Raw genomic sequence first — 17,560 nt, forward strand, 5'->3', positions numbered from 1 at the left:
ATAAACAGAAGAAGGTTCTACATAAATTCAGTCTTTATTGAGAAGCGGGTCTAGTTCTACAACAGAAAATTCAAAACAGGTTGGAAAGGAAGCTTTAAATCTTTTTGTGCTACAACAAAATACATTTTCTCTTGATGGCAGTTGTTGATTTTCAAACAGTAACAGTGAGGAAACATGGGCTTGTCTCAGATCAGCAGTAGTACACACAGAGGCCCCACTGAGACGGTTTTACAAGATTAGATAAAACTTTCATGTGAAAAAGAGTAAATGACAAAATTCCTGCAGTGCTGACAATACTGAATGAATGAGATCAGGCTGCACTTCACTGATGGGATGTTTGTGCCAGATGTGTGCAGGAGAGGTAAGACAAGTGACCCCCCCCCACCCACTGCCCACACAGTGACCTACACAACGATGTGCAGAGTGATGGGGCAGTGGTCGCTTCCCATCGCCTGGTTGCGGATCTTGCTGTCGCACAGGCCTGGCAGCAGGGACGACGACAACAAAAAGTAATCGAGCCTCCAGCCCACGTTCTTGGAGCGGGAGTTCATCATGTAGGTCCAGAAGCTGTAGGCGTTGGTCTGCTCAGGGTAGAGCTCGCGGAAGCTGTCGGTGAAACCGGCCTCCAGCAGCTGGCTCAAGCCCTCGCGCTCTTCGGGGGTGAAGCCTGCGCTCTTCTTGTTGCCCTTGGGGTTCTTCAGGTCGATCTCCTGGTGTGCGACGTTGAGGTCGCCGCACAGCACCACGGACTTTTGCATGTCGAGCTCGCTCAGGTACGACTGGAAGTCCACGTCCCAGGTTTTGCGGTAATCGAGGCGCACAAGCCCTCTGCCGGAGTTTGGCACATAGACGGTCACCAGGTAGAAGTTGGAGAACTCGGCAGTGATGACGCGGCCCTCCTTGTCGTGCTCCTCTTTGCCTGGGGAGGAGACAGAGGAGGTTCACTCAACAACTGAAGGCAAATAATTGACCAAAAATATTCAGTTTAGTAATTGATGTTCTAAGTTTGTGTTCACAGTGGAGATGTAGAACAAATCACTGCACAGGATAAACTCTGTGCAGTTAGACCAATATCTAAAACCACAACTCACCGATGCCATAGGTCACTTTGATGGGTTCAGTCTTGCAGAGCATGCCCACCCCGCTGTAACCCCCCTTTTCCTCTGAGGCAGCCCAGTACTTGTGCGGGTACTCGGGCATCGAGGTGATGTCGGCTGGGAGATCCTTCGTCGCACACTTTGTCTCTTGCAGGCACAAAACATCTGGAGCCTCCTCACGCACCCACTGGGAAAGAAGAACACAGATGTTAAACATTAAACGCACACACTTACACATTTGTCTCAGCTCTTCTACAGCCTGGAAACTAGCTCCTGTTTCTCAGGGTCACTGCAAACTCACATCCAGGCCCTTCTTTTTCACCCAGGCCCTCAGTCCGTCCACATTCCAGGAGGTGATCTTCATGTTGGCGTCCCGTCCATCCTTGCTGGTCATTTTGTCAGGAGGATCATCGTACAGTATCGGTGCCTCTGGTTCCTTACCCTTCTTTGCTTTCTTCGGAGGGGCTGTGAGGTGGAAGACAGGACACGTCATAATGGAATTGGCCAAGGTCGGGGGTCAGAGATGTACAGTAGCTTTGAATAAATAACAAATGTAATGAACAATATGTTTTTGGATGCATGTTAATGTGCGCTGACGTACTAGAGCTGGTTTCAGTCTCCCCGTCTGCTGTAGCCGCCTCCTCCTCTGCCTTCTTGCCTCTTTTCATGCTTGAACTCGCTCTGGTGGCAAACACACCTCGCAGACACACAACACGCACACACAACAGCACACACGCCGCTGGAAAAAACAGGAAAGGGAGTTAAGTGATATAGTCATCTAAAAGTGTTCAGTATTAAATGCCATAAACGACAAGACTCCGCCAGTAGAACATACTGTGCAGAATAAGATTAATAACTCGATAGAAAATGTAACCGTTAGATGTTTGTCAATGGAAACGTTTGCTGAAAACATAATTTTCAATAGATATTCTTAGAGTTCTGTTGGTCAGTCAAAACAAGCATTTTCAGGAAATCACTGTGGACTCTGGGAACTTTGTTTATAAACACTTTACATAACATTGATTGAGGGGGGGAAAAATTGACAAATGATTGATTTAGAATTTGGTGACAGATGCTTTCACTCAATCTGAATGGACAGTAAGATAAAATGAGATAATCCTCTATTAGTCCCACAATGGGGACATTGTCAATATTCCAGCGGCAAGAGTCAGAAAAAGGCATCAGTAAGTAATAAGTAACATGTAGTACTTAAGTGTAAGGATAATAATAAAGTGTAAGGAGTATACAAAATATAGAAAAATATATATACAGTGTAAAAACAAGACAATTAGTATGGGCTGATAGACTTCACGTAACAGTTATTATACATATTTAATGATTCCTTAAACTTTGTTATAAAAGAACTGAATATGTATAAATGAATATATATATTGTACTTCAATGTATTATTACTTATCAGTCAACATAGCCAACAGTATTATCTGCAATGAGCCAAAAGAAGCTGATAGATCTGTTTCTAACTTTGAGTTTTTTTTTTACTGAAATCTTGATAATGTTTTACTCTTTTTTTTTTGCAATTATCTCCATACAGTTCCATTTAAATATCTACATACAGAAAAGTGGGAGAACTGGGATGTGTGCACCAGTGTCGGCCTCTAGGAGGTCAGAAGCTCGACGTCTGATGGAGCTCCTCTCTGTGCAGGAGCTCACAGTCAAACTCACTCAATGCAACACACAGGCTGTGTCTCTGATCGGGTGGGTGTGCAGAGCAGCAGCACGTGTGCAGAACCCCACCGGCCACAGAAGCTAAATCTGAGCTCATTCTTCTCTGTGTTGCACACAGGAAGTTGAATGGAAAGCTAAGCTAATGCTAGCTGCTGCTGCTGCTCTGTGACAAAGAGCCCAGAGCAGCAGCAGCAGCAGCAGACGGCCTGCACAGAGAATCAATGCAGCCTGAGCAGACCCGCCGCCTCCACTGCACATATCCGATTCGCCGGTCAATGTAAACACGGCTCAGTGAAGTTCAGCTAGTGTTTTTGTTTCTGGAAAATAAGATGCAAATAATCTTACTTGTACTTTTGGCAGCAGGATGCAAAGAGCGGTGCCAATCAGTCACTCCCCCAAACACACACACACAAAGCAGCAGAGACTTCTCACCACGTGCCTGCTGTAGTAAGTGGCTGCCTGAACACATGCCTGATAGAAATCATGAAACTAAATCGCCACATTTTTTATTTACAACTTCAAAACCCGCAATAAAAGTTGCAAAAATATATGAAATAATAGTTGTTTAGACACAGAATATTATCCTGACATGTTTCTGAGGGGGGAAATTCAGTTTCTTTCGATGAGGCGAGCTCAGCAGCCGTCGGTGGGAGGGTCCTTCGAGGCTACATGGAGGAGTTTGGTTGTAGGAAGAAGAAGCAGCAGTGAAAGAAGCGGATTTAAAGTTTATCTGACACCAAGTTGGATTCATGTGAGCCACAGAAGGAAGTTAACAAGCCAGGTATACCTGCTTCTTATTCTACACCGCGTTAAGCTAAGCTAGTTGTAGGGAAACGGTGTGTTGTCCCTGCTAGCATAGCAGCTACACAGGTGGTTTTATTTTGGTTTTGCTAAACATGGACAGTTTGTAGCCTATGTTACATGGTGGTTTTAGCTAATTCAGTAATAAATTTGACTTATTTGTAATATTGTTTAATGTTTGTATGCTTACTTACAATTTACAGACTAAAAATACACACTCACATAATTCACCTGGAAGCCCATTCCTGTCAGGGGAAATCATTATAGGTTAGTGTTGGCAAATGAAATGTGAACATTGTTAGATTAAAATGGTGTCAGAGGTTTATTATTATATTTTAATTTTACTATTGCACAGAAAGCAGTCATTGCAGGAGGGCTGGGCAATACGACACTATGAATAAATGTATTAGTTTAATAGCGTTTTAAGAGAAGCTAAGTATATGTTGATATAAACCTTATGTATGGTGCAAGCACAGTGAGGAGGTGTAACTAATCCACCTCAGATATTTAGAATGTTTAGCTGTTTATCCCACAGGAGAAAACATCAGTCTTTAAACTTAAAAGTAATAATAATGTGACATTTCTCATGCTAATTATGGATATAAATCAATATATCATTTCTCATAATTGTGTATTAGTATTAAAATGTTGTTATCATAGCAAGCTCTTCCTGTTTTATTCCTTGTCAGACATGGGCTTGCGAAAGAGATTTATTAATGAGAAAGTTATCAGACATAATACGTCTGTTGCACTTAACCTGTTGGCTTCTGTGCTTCCGAGACAGCAAACATCAGTCTTCACTGCACTTTGATATTCTCTCTCTCTTTTTTTTTTCAGCAGCCATGACTGTAATAATTGGGTTTGAGGGCAGTGCCAATAAGATCGGCATAGGAATCATCCGGGATGGAGAAGTTCTTTCCAATCCTCGACGCACTTACATCACACCTCCTGGTCAAGGTGAGTCCGATTTCTGTTGTAATACTAATGCCACCATCTCATCACCAGTGGTATGACAACGTCTTCAAAGTCCTGCATGTGAAAGTGACAGAATGTTATCTTACCAATCAGGATTCATGCCGAGCGACACGGCCAGGCACCACCGGGCCATCATACTGACTGTCCTGAAGGAGGCCCTGGAACAAGCAGGGCTCAAGCCTGCAGACATCGACGGGGTGGCGTACACCAAAGGTAACATAAGGACAATACTGTGTGTGTGTGTGTGTGTGTGTGTGTGTGTGTGTGTGTGTGTGTGTGTGTGTGTGTGTGTGTGTGTTTATTTTTTCCACATCATCTACATTTCACTGAAGCAGTGGTATCTCAGTTATGTTGACTTCAAAATTAAAACTCAAGACAGCATTTCTTAACAAATCATAAATGCATCAAAGGAATAATTCTAGATATCTACTAAATCATAGTGTGTTGTACACAAATCCAGCTCTGCATGTTTTCTATCTTTGAAAACCTTCACATCTTGACCACTGGTCAAACCCCCATGTGGGTTTACAGTATTAACCTGACAATGTTAGATTGTCCTTGATGTAAACAGAGGCTGTTCTGTGCAGTTTTTCAGTCTTTGCGTGTTGAACTTCAGGCTTTATTTAGAAGTTTATTTTGGCTTCCTTGCCAAACATACAGTATTTACCACTAATCAGCAAACTGACAGGCTGGTGTCATGTTCTCTCTCAAGCAAAGACTGTCTGGCCTTTTCACCCCTAGTGAAAGACCTACCTCTTGTTGTTCTTCTCGCTCAGGTCCTGGTATGGGTGCCCCCTTGGTTACGGTGGCTCTGGTGGCTCGTACAGTCGCACAGCTTTGGGGGAAACCGCTGCTCGGTGTCAACCACTGTATCGGACACATTGAGATGGGTCGACTCATCACCAAATCCGACAACCCCACTGTGCTCTACGTTAGTGGGGGGAACACACAGGTTGGTTTGTTTTTGTGGGTCTCGTTAAGAAGGAAAAACTGCTGTCCTGAAACTGTATTACACAGACATAATTTAATGAATTATTATTGAATACTTTCGTCCATTTCTTCCTGTGCAGGTTATTGCGTACTCAGAGCGGCGGTACAGGATATTTGGGGAGACCATCGACATTGCAATTGGAAACTGTTTGGACAGGTTCGCCAGAGTTATAAAGGTTGGTGTCATTATTTATCCTAATTGAAGCAGCTTTTTGCCTTTTACTGTGTCTGAAAGATGTGTATTAATACTATTATGTTAAACTCTTTCTCACCTTAGATTTCCAATGACCCCAGTCCAGGCTACAACATAGAGCAGATGGCCAAAAAGTGAGTGGTGGTTTACAAATAGAATTACACATTATCTGCTGCTGTTTGCCACGAAGCAGCTCCTCTGAGATACATGGGAACGTATTGTGTGCTTAATTTTCTTTTAACATGACTTAATTTAGCTATTTTGTTCATGTTGTTAGAGGGAGTCACTATGTGGAGCTGCCATATACTGTTAAAGGAATGGACGTCTCATTTTCTGGGATTTCATCCTACATTGAGGTGAGCAGGAATTTGTGATTTAATCTTCCGAGTCTGACACGGTGTAGATGTTAAATCGGCACAATGATACAATTTGATGTCTATTACTTCATCTTCATAATTAGTCTTTCTTTGATAGGATGCTGCTAATAAGATGCTGAGCTCTGGTCAGTGTACAGCAGAGGACCTGTGTTTTTCACTGCAGGTACAATGGATCGACCACACACCCAATCAGTCTCTTAGTATAGTGCTTTCCTGTTTGGTGTATCACCGTAGCTTAGTCAGTTCAATAGATATTTCAAACTATTTGTAAAAGTCAGTAGTGAGGTTAAAGGCTTTTATTCTTGTTATTGTGTTAATTGTTGACAAAAAACACAAAACTTCAAACAACTCAGTGGTAATACCAAGAATTCTTAAAAGCTTACTCTATATTGATCTTGAGATATCTGGTTAATTGATTATTTTCTCAATTATTTATTATTTACCACCTGTTTTGTGTATATGTCAGAAAAAACCCTAGTTGACCCATTCCAATGTCTTTTGTTTTGTCCGAACAACAATCCAAAACCTAAAGATAATCAGCTATGTTTGACAAAGAAAAGAATCACATTCTCGCATTTGAGCAACTTGACATTTAAAGAAAATGAATGCACTGATAGCCCTTTATCAAAAATCATCATTACTTTTCTATTGGTTGACTCATTGATCAACCAATGTTTGCAGCTCTAATCCTCATCGGCTCCTCTTACAGGAGACACTCTTCGCCATGCTGGTGGAGATCACAGAGAGGGCCATGGCTCACTGCGGCTCCCAAGAGGTCCTCATCGTCGGGGGGGTTGGCTGTAAGTACAACAGAAAAGGATTCTTAAAATAAAACCCCTATCCAACAAACGTAATGCCTGTTGAAATACACATTGTTGGTGTCCTTTGTACTTCTGGGTCCGTCTTTGTTTAGTCTGTTATCTTTCAAGGTGAAACGTCTCAGTAACCTTAAAATATGAACAGGAAATGTCCTCAAGTGTAAAAGAGTGAGCTTTTGTTTATAGAGTTTATCAGTCATACAGAGACAAAAGTACAACAGAGAAGCCTGAGAGACTGTGTACACGACTTTATTATTCACTTCCTCCAGTTGGGAAATGCATTTAAATCACACGGGTGAGTGTAAGAGTTGGTTTTGCCTTTTAAAGGAACAAGCTTATCCATTTTTTTCTGTGCAAAACTACAGAGAGAAATTGGATAGGGACAGAAATAATTGTATTCCTGATAATCATCAAACTGTGCAGGCACATCAGCACACACAATTCCTCCTGTCTAGAAAAAAAAGATCACCAAACATGGATATGGAATACCAACCCATTAAAAGAAATGATCACTGATTTTATTTATATCTCCTGGCTGAGCTCTCTGACCTTAACCTTCATCACCAAATAAACAGGTTTAACATTTACTGCTGGTGAAATGCAGTGTGATAATTTGACCTCTTATTAACTTGAATAGTGCTGCCTTGCTCTTGGTTTATATGTATTAGTCAATGTCTGAAATGTGAATGTATCAATACCTAAAAGGCTAATCCCATAATTGATTAAAACATATTCCTGTAATTCATGTTGAGGAGAATCATTTAAGCCTCACAGTAGTTTATTGACCACATGATTTGATCTGTGTTTATGACGTTGAGTCCAGCCTGTGTAGAGAATCACAGCTGCTGTCAACTCTGCAGGTAACATGCGTCTGCAGGAGATGATGGGGGTGATGTGTCAGGAGCGAGGAGCGAAGCTGTTTGCCACAGATGAACGGTAAACCAGTCCGTCCACGCACAGCACCTTCACTTTCATTTAGTGTAAAATTACAGTTTGCTTCAGATTCAACCAGGCTGGAAATACCTGGACTGAAGCTTAAACTAGTCTCTTAAGTGGCAAACTTCACGCCTGCTGAATCACCAGGATGCTCAAATCCAACACGCCCTCCAACTGAATTCTTGTAGTGTGGGTGGTGCAAATGCTGTTACAGCTTTTCCATTGTTACAAAAGTCAAATTCTCTCTGAATGTAAGAAGCACACCCAGCACAAATGTTAGTTCCCTTAAATCACCCATGCATGTAAGTACATGCTGTGTTTCTGATTTATGCTTTGCTTACTCCTCCCAGGCTGCTATTTCTTTTGCTCAAATAATTAAAGTAGGGCTGTACATCACAATCAGCATGTCTGCTTTTATTGTAGTCAAAGTTTTTAAATTCTGTGATAATAATGTACAAGAACACAGTCTACAATACATTACTGCACAGTCAAAGTTAGAAAAATACAATCAGACATGAGACTCATCAGAAACAGGTTGCAACTCTTTACATGTTGATTTTAGAATAATTAAATCATCCTTAAAAAAACAATGGCATGCGTCATAAAATTGTAAATAATGTAAAGTGTATAGGATTTGTACTAAACAGGCTGAACCACTGGTATGGTCATTTTGTAAAGTAAATATGAACATAATGTGAAACATTAATCATCATCCCCTTACTGCTGAATTCCTAAAATAAGTAGAGATCTCAGTCTGCCAGTAACACAGTGTTCAAGATTCAGTCCAGATGACTCACTATTCACCTTTTGCCTCAGATTCTGCATAGACAACGGAGCAATGATTGCTCAAGCTGGCTGGGAGATGTTCAGGTCCGGTCAGGTGACGGAGCTGGAAGACTCATGGATAACACAAAGGTAGACTCCACATTACTGTTTCTTTCGTTCACCTGTATCAAGTGTCTTCAGCTTTGTCCTTCTGGAAGCGACAGCAATCCTTGTGATATGATGATCTAGCATATTCGTCATAGAACTGGATTCAAATGACAGAGTCCCACTGTTAATAGAAGACATATCTGCTCGGCCCCATCAGACCATTTGGTGCTACCACACTTACCTGAAGTCATGTTTACCTCAGTGATAGAGAACAGCCATTGATTAAAAAGAAAAGAAAGTCACACATCAAAGACATGTTTTATTTTATTTCATTTTAGATATACAAGCAATATATTGTTTATTCTAAATAACTATTCTGTATTTTGTAATTAAACTTATATTAAGGCATGAAAACTTCATAGTACTGTAAAGTGCTTTGAGTGGTCATCTAGGCTAGAAAAGCACTATATAAATAGACCATTTTAAAGTAAAGCCTTACTGTAATGTGGTGGGTTTATACCTTACTATACTACGGCATTTTCATGCCTTGCTATACTTCTTCTTTAGCATTTAGCATTTAGCAAGGCGTAAATAAAAGTCATAGTATAGTAAGGCATAAAAATGCTTATAAAAATCGTATGACGATGCATAGCCAGCAAGTGAAGATTATTTATTCTCCAGACCCCACAGAGCTTTATCACTGTTTATCAGCTGAAGTCATATTCCCCTTAGTTAGAAAGAAGAGCTGCTTGTTCAAACAGTTGAATGATTCTTTCATTTCTCCTGTTGTAGGTACAGAACAGATGAAGTGGAGGTGACGTGGAGAGACTGACTGATGGACTAGAGACATGTTGCTGCAGTGGAGCTGGCACCTGAACACACTCCAACTCTGCTGCATTTGACATGAAGAGCTACTCAGTCAAATTAGGCCAAACATCGAATGGCTTCCACTTCACTTGTTTAAAGGACAAGTCTTTGTTTTCTTGTGAACAAATCCAATGAAAAGACCAAACCAACATTGAACTGATCCTAATAAGAATTATTGCCCATCTGTTACTGAGTCTTTTTATAAAAGGTGGTTAGGGATTTGTATTCAGGGAAGGTAGATTTCTTTTACATGGGATTTAACACTAAATGGATTTCCAGCTTTACCATTGATGCGATAGTTCATCCATAAATGAAAATCCATTTATCTACTCACCCCTATGCCGTTTGAGTCCACAAAACACTTGGAGTTTCAGGAGTAAACTTTGTTAGATCCCAATACAATTGAAGTCAATCGTAATAAAACAGAAGAAACATGTCCCCATACTGCTCCTGTGGTGTAAATGTCTGGGCTTGCGGACACTTGGATGACACCACACGAGCAGTATGGAGGCATGATGTTTTATTATGTCAGACTCACTGTTTACCCGTGATACTCAAAGTGTTTTGTGGACTCAAACACTTCACCCACGCCCCCCATCGGCATAGGCGTGAGTAGATGAGTGAATTTTCATTTCTGGGTGAACTATCCCTTTAAGATTGCTAAAGGAGACTTAACTCTTTGGTGGCTGGTGCAAATACTGCAGTGGAGAAAAGTTTTGTACCCTCCTGGTCCCGGGAGGTGGTGGAGCTTTCCTGAGATGGACTACAGCAGTTTTCCTTCTGACCTGTCCAGGCTTGAAGCATCTTGTCTCTGTTACAGAGGCTGTGTTGTGTGTGGGTAATAAAACGGACTAAGATGGAAAATATCACGTTTATTCATTTTTATTGAGCAATACCGTTCACTTACATTTTCCCCTTCTCCAGTGTAAATTTTTTTATTCAATAAATTTTCTTTTCAAAAATCAACATACTGGACATGGTGAGATCTCTTATGGATTCATGAGTAACATTCACCCAATTAGGGAACCAAATAAAAACAAAGAAAGGAACACAGCATTAAGATCTGACAGGGGTAAAGGGTGAACTCTTACTGTGCCATTGACTACACCCTTCTGTAAACTGAAGACACGGAAGTCGTCTGCATACATGAACCATAAAACTCAAGCAGATACAAGACATTCTGTTCATAATTGAGGGGGGGTGTAAATCACTCTGGTGAGGGCTTCTCGCACACAGGGATTGGTCACAACAGGTTTTTTTAACAAAGTGCTTGATTGACCACTCGCTTTTACAGAGGAAAGAAGATAGTTTGATAAAACTGCAGCTTTCAGACTGGGAGGAAAAATTAAGTTATACTTCCTCAGATTGTTTTTTTTTTTTAAAAACGGAAGAAAAAAAAAAATAGACCAGCTCTACACATACAAGCTAAAAATGGTAATGAGGCGATGAAAACATGTGATTAATTAAGGCAGGCTCTCTGTAAGGCGTTAAAAAAGTCCATTGCTGCAAGATCTCAGAGGAGTTAGTCCAAAGTGTCTCAGTGTGGCTTTGCGTGAAGACATCAACCTGAGTGCAGTGTGTGTGAACAGGACTCAAAAAGTTGTCCATCTTTACATGTTTTGAATGTGCATGTAGGCGTGTGTTGTGTTGGGATTTGCTTTGGGTTCCTCACACTGCTAGGCTGGGTGCTCCTGGGTTTCCTTGTACCAGACAATCCTGTTAGGATCTGGAAAAACAAAGTCACAAGGGGCAACATGTTAAATGGCAGAAATACACAAGGAATTTTTGAGAAATCAATGAGGATGAGCTGCTCCACCAGTTCCTCACAATGAGCTGATAACACTTGATAAAAAAAACACTGGTTTGCCTCATTGAGACGAAATCATTTACTATTACACGGTTACAAATTCAATCAAACTGCATTAACTGTCCAAACAAATGCAGGGTTTTCATTTACAAGTATTAGGGTTTAACAGACTACACGACTATCAAAACCACAAGTAGACACTGTGCCAAAAGCCAGTAACATCTGCAGCAGGGGGCGCTGTTATGACAAGCAATTGACAGCTCATAGTTGTCATGCCTGACTTAAACACTGCAGTCTGGCCACTAAAGCAGCAAGAGCCGCAAAGTAACATGGCCGTGATACCAGATTCAGAAAAAAATTCAGTGTGGAAATATTATAGCAGAGCAGATAAAACCATGAGCTGCTATAAGGCTACCTTAGAGTACAACACCAGCACTATGCATAACCATGTAAAGCTACAACAGCTAACACTAGCAGCCGCAAAGCTAGTGAGGAAAAGCACCAACCGAGTGGACAAGGAAGGCAGACGACAATTAAAGAATTCTCTAAAATGTCCCACCGCCAACAAATGTCCTCTCTCTCACATTGACAAAAAAGGTCCCCCGTGGTTAATCGACTTTTTCCCCTAAAACTCATTAGTTGGGAATTCTCCAATACATTTTCTTTGTGGGGTGAGTATCTTATTCTGGAATTGGACCTGGGACCTTCCCATGTAAAAATAATAAATGAAATAAAAAAACACAGATCTACATAATACATTAAGTGTGTATTAAAAACAGACCTGGCTATGAAATACTGCCATGATATATTTTGGTACTTCTAAGGAGCTCGAGTCAATTTCACAACATTCCTAAACACCAATGTGTCCTAGGTGCTCTCCTGTGTTTGTGGAAGAAATCTTAAGTCAACGTACCTTTTTTCTGTCTGTTACACATAGAATTCCATTCTGAGGAGAAAAAAAAGAATCATCATTAGCAGAGTAATGTGCATTAAGGACAATTTTCAAATAAAAAAAACATCTGCTGTGTTTTCAAAGCTCCTCTTAATGCTGACCTCTATTGTGATAGTTCAAAGCCTCCACTAGATGGCGACAGCTTAGCAGCAGCTTCCCGTTGCTCTCCTCTGGGCGTGTGTTGGGGGTGAGGGAGGTAGTGACTGGACCTGGTGTGTCTTCAGGGGCCTGGACTATGATGGCTGTGTCGAACTGTAGGTCTTCTGACTGTTTAGCGTCTGTGGGCTGAGGTGGGAGGGCGTTGGCAGCAGGGCGAGGGCTGGAGCCCTCTGTGACGGGCCTCGCTTCGCTGATGAAACTGAGACCCCACTGGTTCTGTAGTAGAACACCGATGAGGGGGCGATCCTCCTCCAGCGCGCCGCTTACTGCTCCCGCTTTCACCTTGGAAGCGTAGCTGACAGCAGGCTGCAGCTTTGCAGGGCTGTCCTGCACGGGGAAGGCAGGTGGGGGTTTGAGCAGTGACAGACTGTCCTCCACCCACCTCTCCTTTTGGTTAACCTTTTGAGGCCTTTCGCCCACTCTCACTCCCTTCTGACTTTCCCTGCGGAGGCTGCGGCCTTTGTGCTGCTGACCCTTCCGCTCCTTTTCCCTGCGGAAGGTGAAGGCGTGCGTGTGACCGGGTGCAATCAGATCGCCCTCAGGTGAAAGCTGCCGGGGCTGCTGGTCACCTCCAGAGATGCAACCACCCCCACCACCTCCACAGTTTCCTGAGCCGGGGGACAGACGGCGGTTTCGAATATGTGGTTCAGAGTTAGTGGCTGAAACAAGGACGGCTGGGTCACACAGGGTATCGGACTCACACACAGTGTTGTTGACTTCCCATGTACCTGAAACATAAGAGTTAACATGTTGGTCAGATATCTGCTGTTGTCACACGTGAAATATAACAATATATACACACACACATACCGGTAACATGTTCTAGTTTTCTGTGATAACTGTGCCACAGAGAACAAATCAGACATTAAAGGGATAGTTCACCGAAAAATGAGAATTCACTCATTATCTACTCACCACTATGCCGATGGAGGGTGGGTGTAGTGTTTTGAGTCCACAAAACACTTCCGGAGTCTCAGGGGTAAACTTTGTTAAAGCAGAATCCAATACAAGCGAAGTCAATCGTGACCTTTTCTTTAGACGTAATAATAACAACAGGAAAAAAATAACATGCCTCCATACTGCTCGTGTGGTGTCATCCAAGTGTCCGCAAGCCCCAACATTTAAATTCAACTCAAAAGACACCAGTTACACCAAGTTTTAAGCCTAAATGTCCCCCGATAAAATCCTCCGAGGAGCGTTATCTTACCCTCGGGGACACCATCAGCTAGCATTGCCAATTCCGGGGGAACATTTTGGCTAAAAACTGTAAATTACCTTTTTTTGAGTCGAATATGAATGTCTGGGCTTGCGGACACTTGGATGACACCACACAAACACTGTTTTATTACGTCTGAAGAAGAAGCCACTTTGGCTGCAACGCTGTTTACCCCTGAAACTCCTGAACTCCTGAAACTGAAAGTGTTTTGAGGACTCAAACACCCCTCCATCGGCATAGTGGTGAGTGGATTAGGAGTGAATTTAAATTCTATCCCTTTAACATTTAGGCTGAGCTTTAACAAACCCCATTTAACTGCAAACATCACAAATCAGTGTCATGCTCTGGTTTGTTGCCACAACAACAGTGAGCAGGACACTGTGTGTAGACCAACAGGTGCCTCACACTAAATGATACTTCACTTGGCTTGAGTCCATAAAGGATCTTTGCACCGACTGCTTCATTCACACAGCAGATGGGAATGACACCGTGTGACTTCACTGTTACAGTCGAGTTCAGACAGAAAGGTGGTTACACGTGTTGATGTTTGCCAAGTTGTGCAGAACCACACGAAGACTCATAATTAAGAGGATAAACAACTGGAGTAAAAACATCTTAAAATTTAAATAAGTGTCATGCTAAGTAATTGTTTTTTTTTTTTTCGTTGAAACTCGTGCGTTGACTGCTGCAATGCTTCAAAAGGTCACTTGATCATCTCGCACACAAAAGCTCAGAACTTTGCAACAGATTGAAATTAATTTCAGAGCTTCTTTGACATTAACTTCTTAAATGTGAGGATTTCTTTACTTTTCACACTTTGTCATTGTAGGTGAAACAAGTGACGCCACATAAACACTGGACCTAAAGCTTTCACAAGCCCCACACTTAATTCTCTCTCCTTTCCATTGTCTGACATTTTACACAACAGCAGATCGATCGATTAATAGATAGTTCTAATAGATTTAAAATTAGATCCTGACAATATATCGGAACATGTTGCCCAATGAGTCAGGATTTATTTTTACTGAACAAGAAGCAGAAGATACTTCGAGTCACAGACATACATATACATTTGGTGGACATGTACACATGTTAAATATATATATACACTATAATTGTGGTATTTCTTGTTACCATTCTATTAACTTGTTTGTTCAGGTTTTGTTGTCCTCGTCTCTGACTACACGTCTATTTCCATGCAAGTAAACGGAGAGCAGAGTAAAACCAGAGAGGAATTCCTTGTATGTGAACACATACTTGGCCGGTACAGCTGATTCTCATTCTGAATAATAATATCAATCAATATGTATTCATTCAGACCATATCCACAAATCACACTTAAATATCAGGAAAATACTATAAATATAGGTTAGAAATCCAATATTAATGTTGCTCTAATAAAAAATAATGGTTGTGAATGTAGTAAATGTCTCTATCTCTCTGGAACAAACTGGAACAAACTGGAACATATAACTGGAACGAACCTTGTAAGTGAGAATACATGTAACTATAGTTGCATGTGTCATGCAGCAACACATGATAGTTAGTCATGAAAGAGGATGATCAGCTAGTTAACCGCTAAGGGGACGACCAGCTAGTTAACCGCGCAGGGGACGACCAGCTAGTTAACCGCGCAGGGGACGATCAGCTAGTTAACCGCGCAGGGGACGACTAGTTCACATAGTTTGGTTGCGGAGTTGACAAGAATAAAAAGCCTGTTTTAACCCAGCGGCAGAAATGTGTAGAAACGAGTTGGACTGCCCCGTTTACACAGCATCTGGTCAGAAAAACAACTTAGCTACGTTAGCTTCTGCTTCGCCTGGAGTCTGCGCTGCTGGCAGCCAACACCGGTGTTAGCAAACTTTAATTAGCAGCGTCATTGTGCGTCGAGTTAAACTCACTGGTTCCGCTCAGCTGTCGCTAAAACGGGATTCGCATTATCCTACGACGTCTCGACGACGGCGGCTGTCGACGAAGAGACGCTTCCATTTTGACCACATGAAGCCATTCGATGCTAGTTAGCATGTTAGCCCGAGTCAAAGTTTCGTAACCCCCCATTCAAAGCTGCGAGACGGCAGCTATCGACGCCGCTAGCAGGGGCAGCTAGCACCGCGGCGAGGCAGCGGATTTACCGCCCGCGAAAGTGGCGGATTCCCGTCGAACGCGTCGTGAAAGTTGCACAAACTCACCTGTTTTGATATGCATGTCTTTTCGCTGAATGTGTGGCGGGAGCTGGGCCGTTCAGTAACTTTTGTTGACAGCGCTGAGATAACGACAACTCGCTGCTGGTCTTGTGTGGCCACCCGGAAGCGACACGAGAATGTGGGTGGGACAGGAAGTCCCCGCAGATAAGCTGTCCGGCGGGAAACGTGGAGGGAAGTTCAATATTTAACTCGCACTGTAAAGATAAACCATGTGATGAGCACGCGGTTACAGCGATCAGTGCAGATGATCAGTTTCATTTTTCATCCTAATATTGTAAACACAGGCTTATACTGTGTTAGAGTTTATGTGAAACACGTTCAGTTACTATGGAAAATGGTAATGGAGACGTTGATATCTGATCTCATACAGATTTCACTACACTGTAGAGCAAATACACAACCACTACCAATAATAGTAATAATAATAGCAAATGTATACAAATAATCTTGAGATTACTTGTGTGTGGAACTTGAAATCAGCTGTCTCTACATTACCATCAAAAATAACCAATAAACCAATAAAAGGGTTTTCAACCTGTGGTCTGGTTCCCTTGACGGTGTCACGCATTATGCATCGACATTTCTGACAACGTCTGAATCAGCCATCTTTGGATGTGCACAAAAAAGTGGATACCAAGGTTACAAAGTCATTAACAGACACAAAAGAAGATAGAGCAGATGCTTAATTAAATGCAACAAAAACAGCCAAGAAATAGGAACAAATCACAGTAGAAGCATCATTTAAATGCCTGAATAAATAGGTTTTTTGAAGAGATTTTGGACACTTTCTGATCTAACCTTCAAAGAGGAAGACCGGTCAATAATCCAGGAGCCAGGACGGCAGAAGCTTTGTCTCCACAAGTCTTGAACTGTGAGCCGAGTACGGCCAGGACTCTTTGCTCTCCTGAAAGGCCGACCTGTAAGGAATCAGCAGCTCAATGATATCTGGTGGAGTCCAACTGTAGTGCCTGAAACATTATTAGAATCACTTGAAAACAAAACATGGCCTGAATGAAACTTTCCCAATGTTCCCTCCACCCATCAAGCTCCTGAGAGAGTTGTCACACACTCACGTACAGAAGTGGTTCTGCCACAATCCCTGAAACTGGAAAAACAAATGTTCAGTTCCATTTACAACTGGCAATACACACTGAACAGGAGACAAAATGCTGCTCCCCCCCCCCACAGACCTCACCCATACCACAGGTTCCTCCAGCTCGTCCATCCTCAGAGATCTGCAACCCTGGTACCAGAGGAAGTATCCAAGACTAGAGGGGGAGACTGTCCAGATTATAAAATCAGTCAAAAGATAGAAAACACAATGTGGGACAATGTTTAAGAACTCTGTGTGTGTGTGTGTGTGTGTGTGTGTGTGTGTGTGAACAAAGGAGGGGAGACCCCACATGAGCTGTGACAAAAAAAAACAAGGTTATTTACAAAACTGAAAATGTAATTAACATCTAGACAAACAAAATCCGACAGAGTGGAAGCTAAACCAGTGCAGTCCATCAGATGAGCTGACTCCACTCATCCTTGTGGGCATTGTGAAGATAAGTGGTTTTGCTGCCTCAGCGTCTCTTATCTCTTCACTTCATTAATCCTTATTTTG

General features: G+C 42.1%; 3 protein-coding genes across 5 annotated transcripts; 1 reads left to right on the forward strand and 2 right to left on the reverse strand.

Moving 5' to 3' along the window:
* Positions 1–15: 15 nt before the first annotated feature.
* Positions 16–3,217, reverse strand: apex1 (APEX nuclease (multifunctional DNA repair enzyme) 1). 2 transcript variants are annotated; one of them, XM_034578823.1, is made up of 5 exons: positions 3,129–3,217; positions 1,699–1,836; positions 1,399–1,562; positions 1,092–1,284; positions 16–919 (listed from the first exon to the last, which is right to left on the reverse strand). In XM_034578823.1, exons 2-5 carry the CDS (start codon positions 1,763–1,765, stop codon positions 405–407), a joined length of 939 nt encoding a protein of 312 aa, XP_034434714.1. In that variant the 5' UTR covers positions 1,766–1,836; positions 3,129–3,217; the 3' UTR covers positions 16–404. The 2 variants fall into 2 exon arrangements, with proteins under 2 accessions (XP_034434714.1, XP_034434715.1); XM_034578824.1 differs by having other exon boundaries at positions 3,135–3,176.
* Positions 3,218–3,411: 194 nt separating this feature from the next.
* Positions 3,412–10,027, forward strand: osgep (O-sialoglycoprotein endopeptidase). Of its 2 annotated transcripts, none has more exons than XM_034578825.1 (12): positions 3,412–3,564; positions 4,422–4,541; positions 4,653–4,772; positions 5,336–5,511; positions 5,630–5,725; positions 5,827–5,876; positions 6,020–6,098; positions 6,217–6,282; positions 6,829–6,919; positions 7,798–7,873; positions 8,690–8,788; positions 9,539–10,027. In XM_034578825.1, the coding sequence occupies exons 2-12, from the start codon at positions 4,427–4,429 to the stop codon at positions 9,576–9,578; spliced, it is 1,008 nt and encodes a 335-aa protein (XP_034434716.1). In that variant the 5' UTR covers positions 3,412–3,564; positions 4,422–4,426; the 3' UTR covers positions 9,579–10,027. The 2 variants fall into 2 exon arrangements, with proteins under 2 accessions (XP_034434716.1, XP_034434717.1); XM_034578826.1 differs by having other exon boundaries at positions 3,415–3,564; positions 4,425–4,541; positions 9,539–9,944.
* Positions 10,028–10,470: 443 nt separating this feature from the next.
* On the reverse strand, positions 10,471–16,109 carry si:ch211-214j24.10 (uncharacterized protein LOC558894 homolog). Its single transcript, XM_034578827.1, has 4 exons — positions 15,937–16,109; positions 12,474–13,259; positions 12,334–12,366; positions 10,471–11,339 (listed from the first exon to the last, which is right to left on the reverse strand). The coding sequence occupies exons 1-4, from the start codon at positions 15,950–15,952 to the stop codon at positions 11,290–11,292; spliced, it is 885 nt and encodes a 294-aa protein (XP_034434718.1). The 5' UTR covers positions 15,953–16,109; the 3' UTR covers positions 10,471–11,289.
* Positions 16,110–17,560: the final 1,451 nt, after the last annotated feature.

Source organism: Hippoglossus hippoglossus, chromosome 23 (genome assembly GCF_009819705.1).
Source record: "Hippoglossus hippoglossus isolate fHipHip1 chromosome 23, fHipHip1.pri, whole genome shotgun sequence".
NCBI classification, from domain to species: Eukaryota; Metazoa; Chordata; class Actinopteri; order Pleuronectiformes; family Pleuronectidae; genus Hippoglossus; species Hippoglossus hippoglossus.

What these genes read in the sequence shown, in the direction of transcription:
- apex1 (XM_034578823.1), bottom strand. Translation starts at nt 1,765, where the DNA reads ATGAAAAGAGGCAAGAAGGCAGAGGAGGAGGCGGCTACAGCAGACGGG. An exon ending in TGAAAAAGAAGGGCCTGGAT is followed by an intron (nt 1,285 to 1,398) that starts GTGAGTTTGCAG and finishes CTTCTTTCCCAG; the next exon opens with TGGGTGCGTGAGGAGGCTCC. An exon ending in CAAAGTGACCTATGGCATCG is followed by an intron (nt 920 to 1,091) that starts GTGAGTTGTGGT and finishes TCTCCTCCCCAG; the next exon opens with GCAAAGAGGAGCACGACAAG.
- osgep (XM_034578825.1), top strand. Translation starts at nt 4,427, where the DNA reads ATGACTGTAATAATTGGGTTTGAGGGCAGTGCCAATAAGATCGGCATA. An exon ending in ATAGAGCAGATGGCCAAAAA is followed by an intron (nt 5,877 to 6,019) that starts GTGAGTGGTGGT and finishes TCATGTTGTTAG; the next exon opens with AGGGAGTCACTATGTGGAGC. An exon ending in GGATTTCATCCTACATTGAG is followed by an intron (nt 6,099 to 6,216) that starts GTGAGCAGGAAT and finishes TTTCTTTGATAG; the next exon opens with GATGCTGCTAATAAGATGCT.
- si:ch211-214j24.10 (XM_034578827.1), bottom strand. An exon ending in TTTGAACTATCACAATAGAG is followed by an intron (nt 12,367 to 12,473) that starts GTCAGCATTAAG and finishes TTTTCTCCTCAG; the next exon opens with AATGGAATTCTATGTGTAAC. An exon ending in GTGTAACAGACAGAAAAAAG is followed by an intron (nt 11,340 to 12,333) that starts GTACGTTGACTT and finishes TTGTTTTTCCAG; the next exon opens with ATCCTAACAGGATTGTCTGG.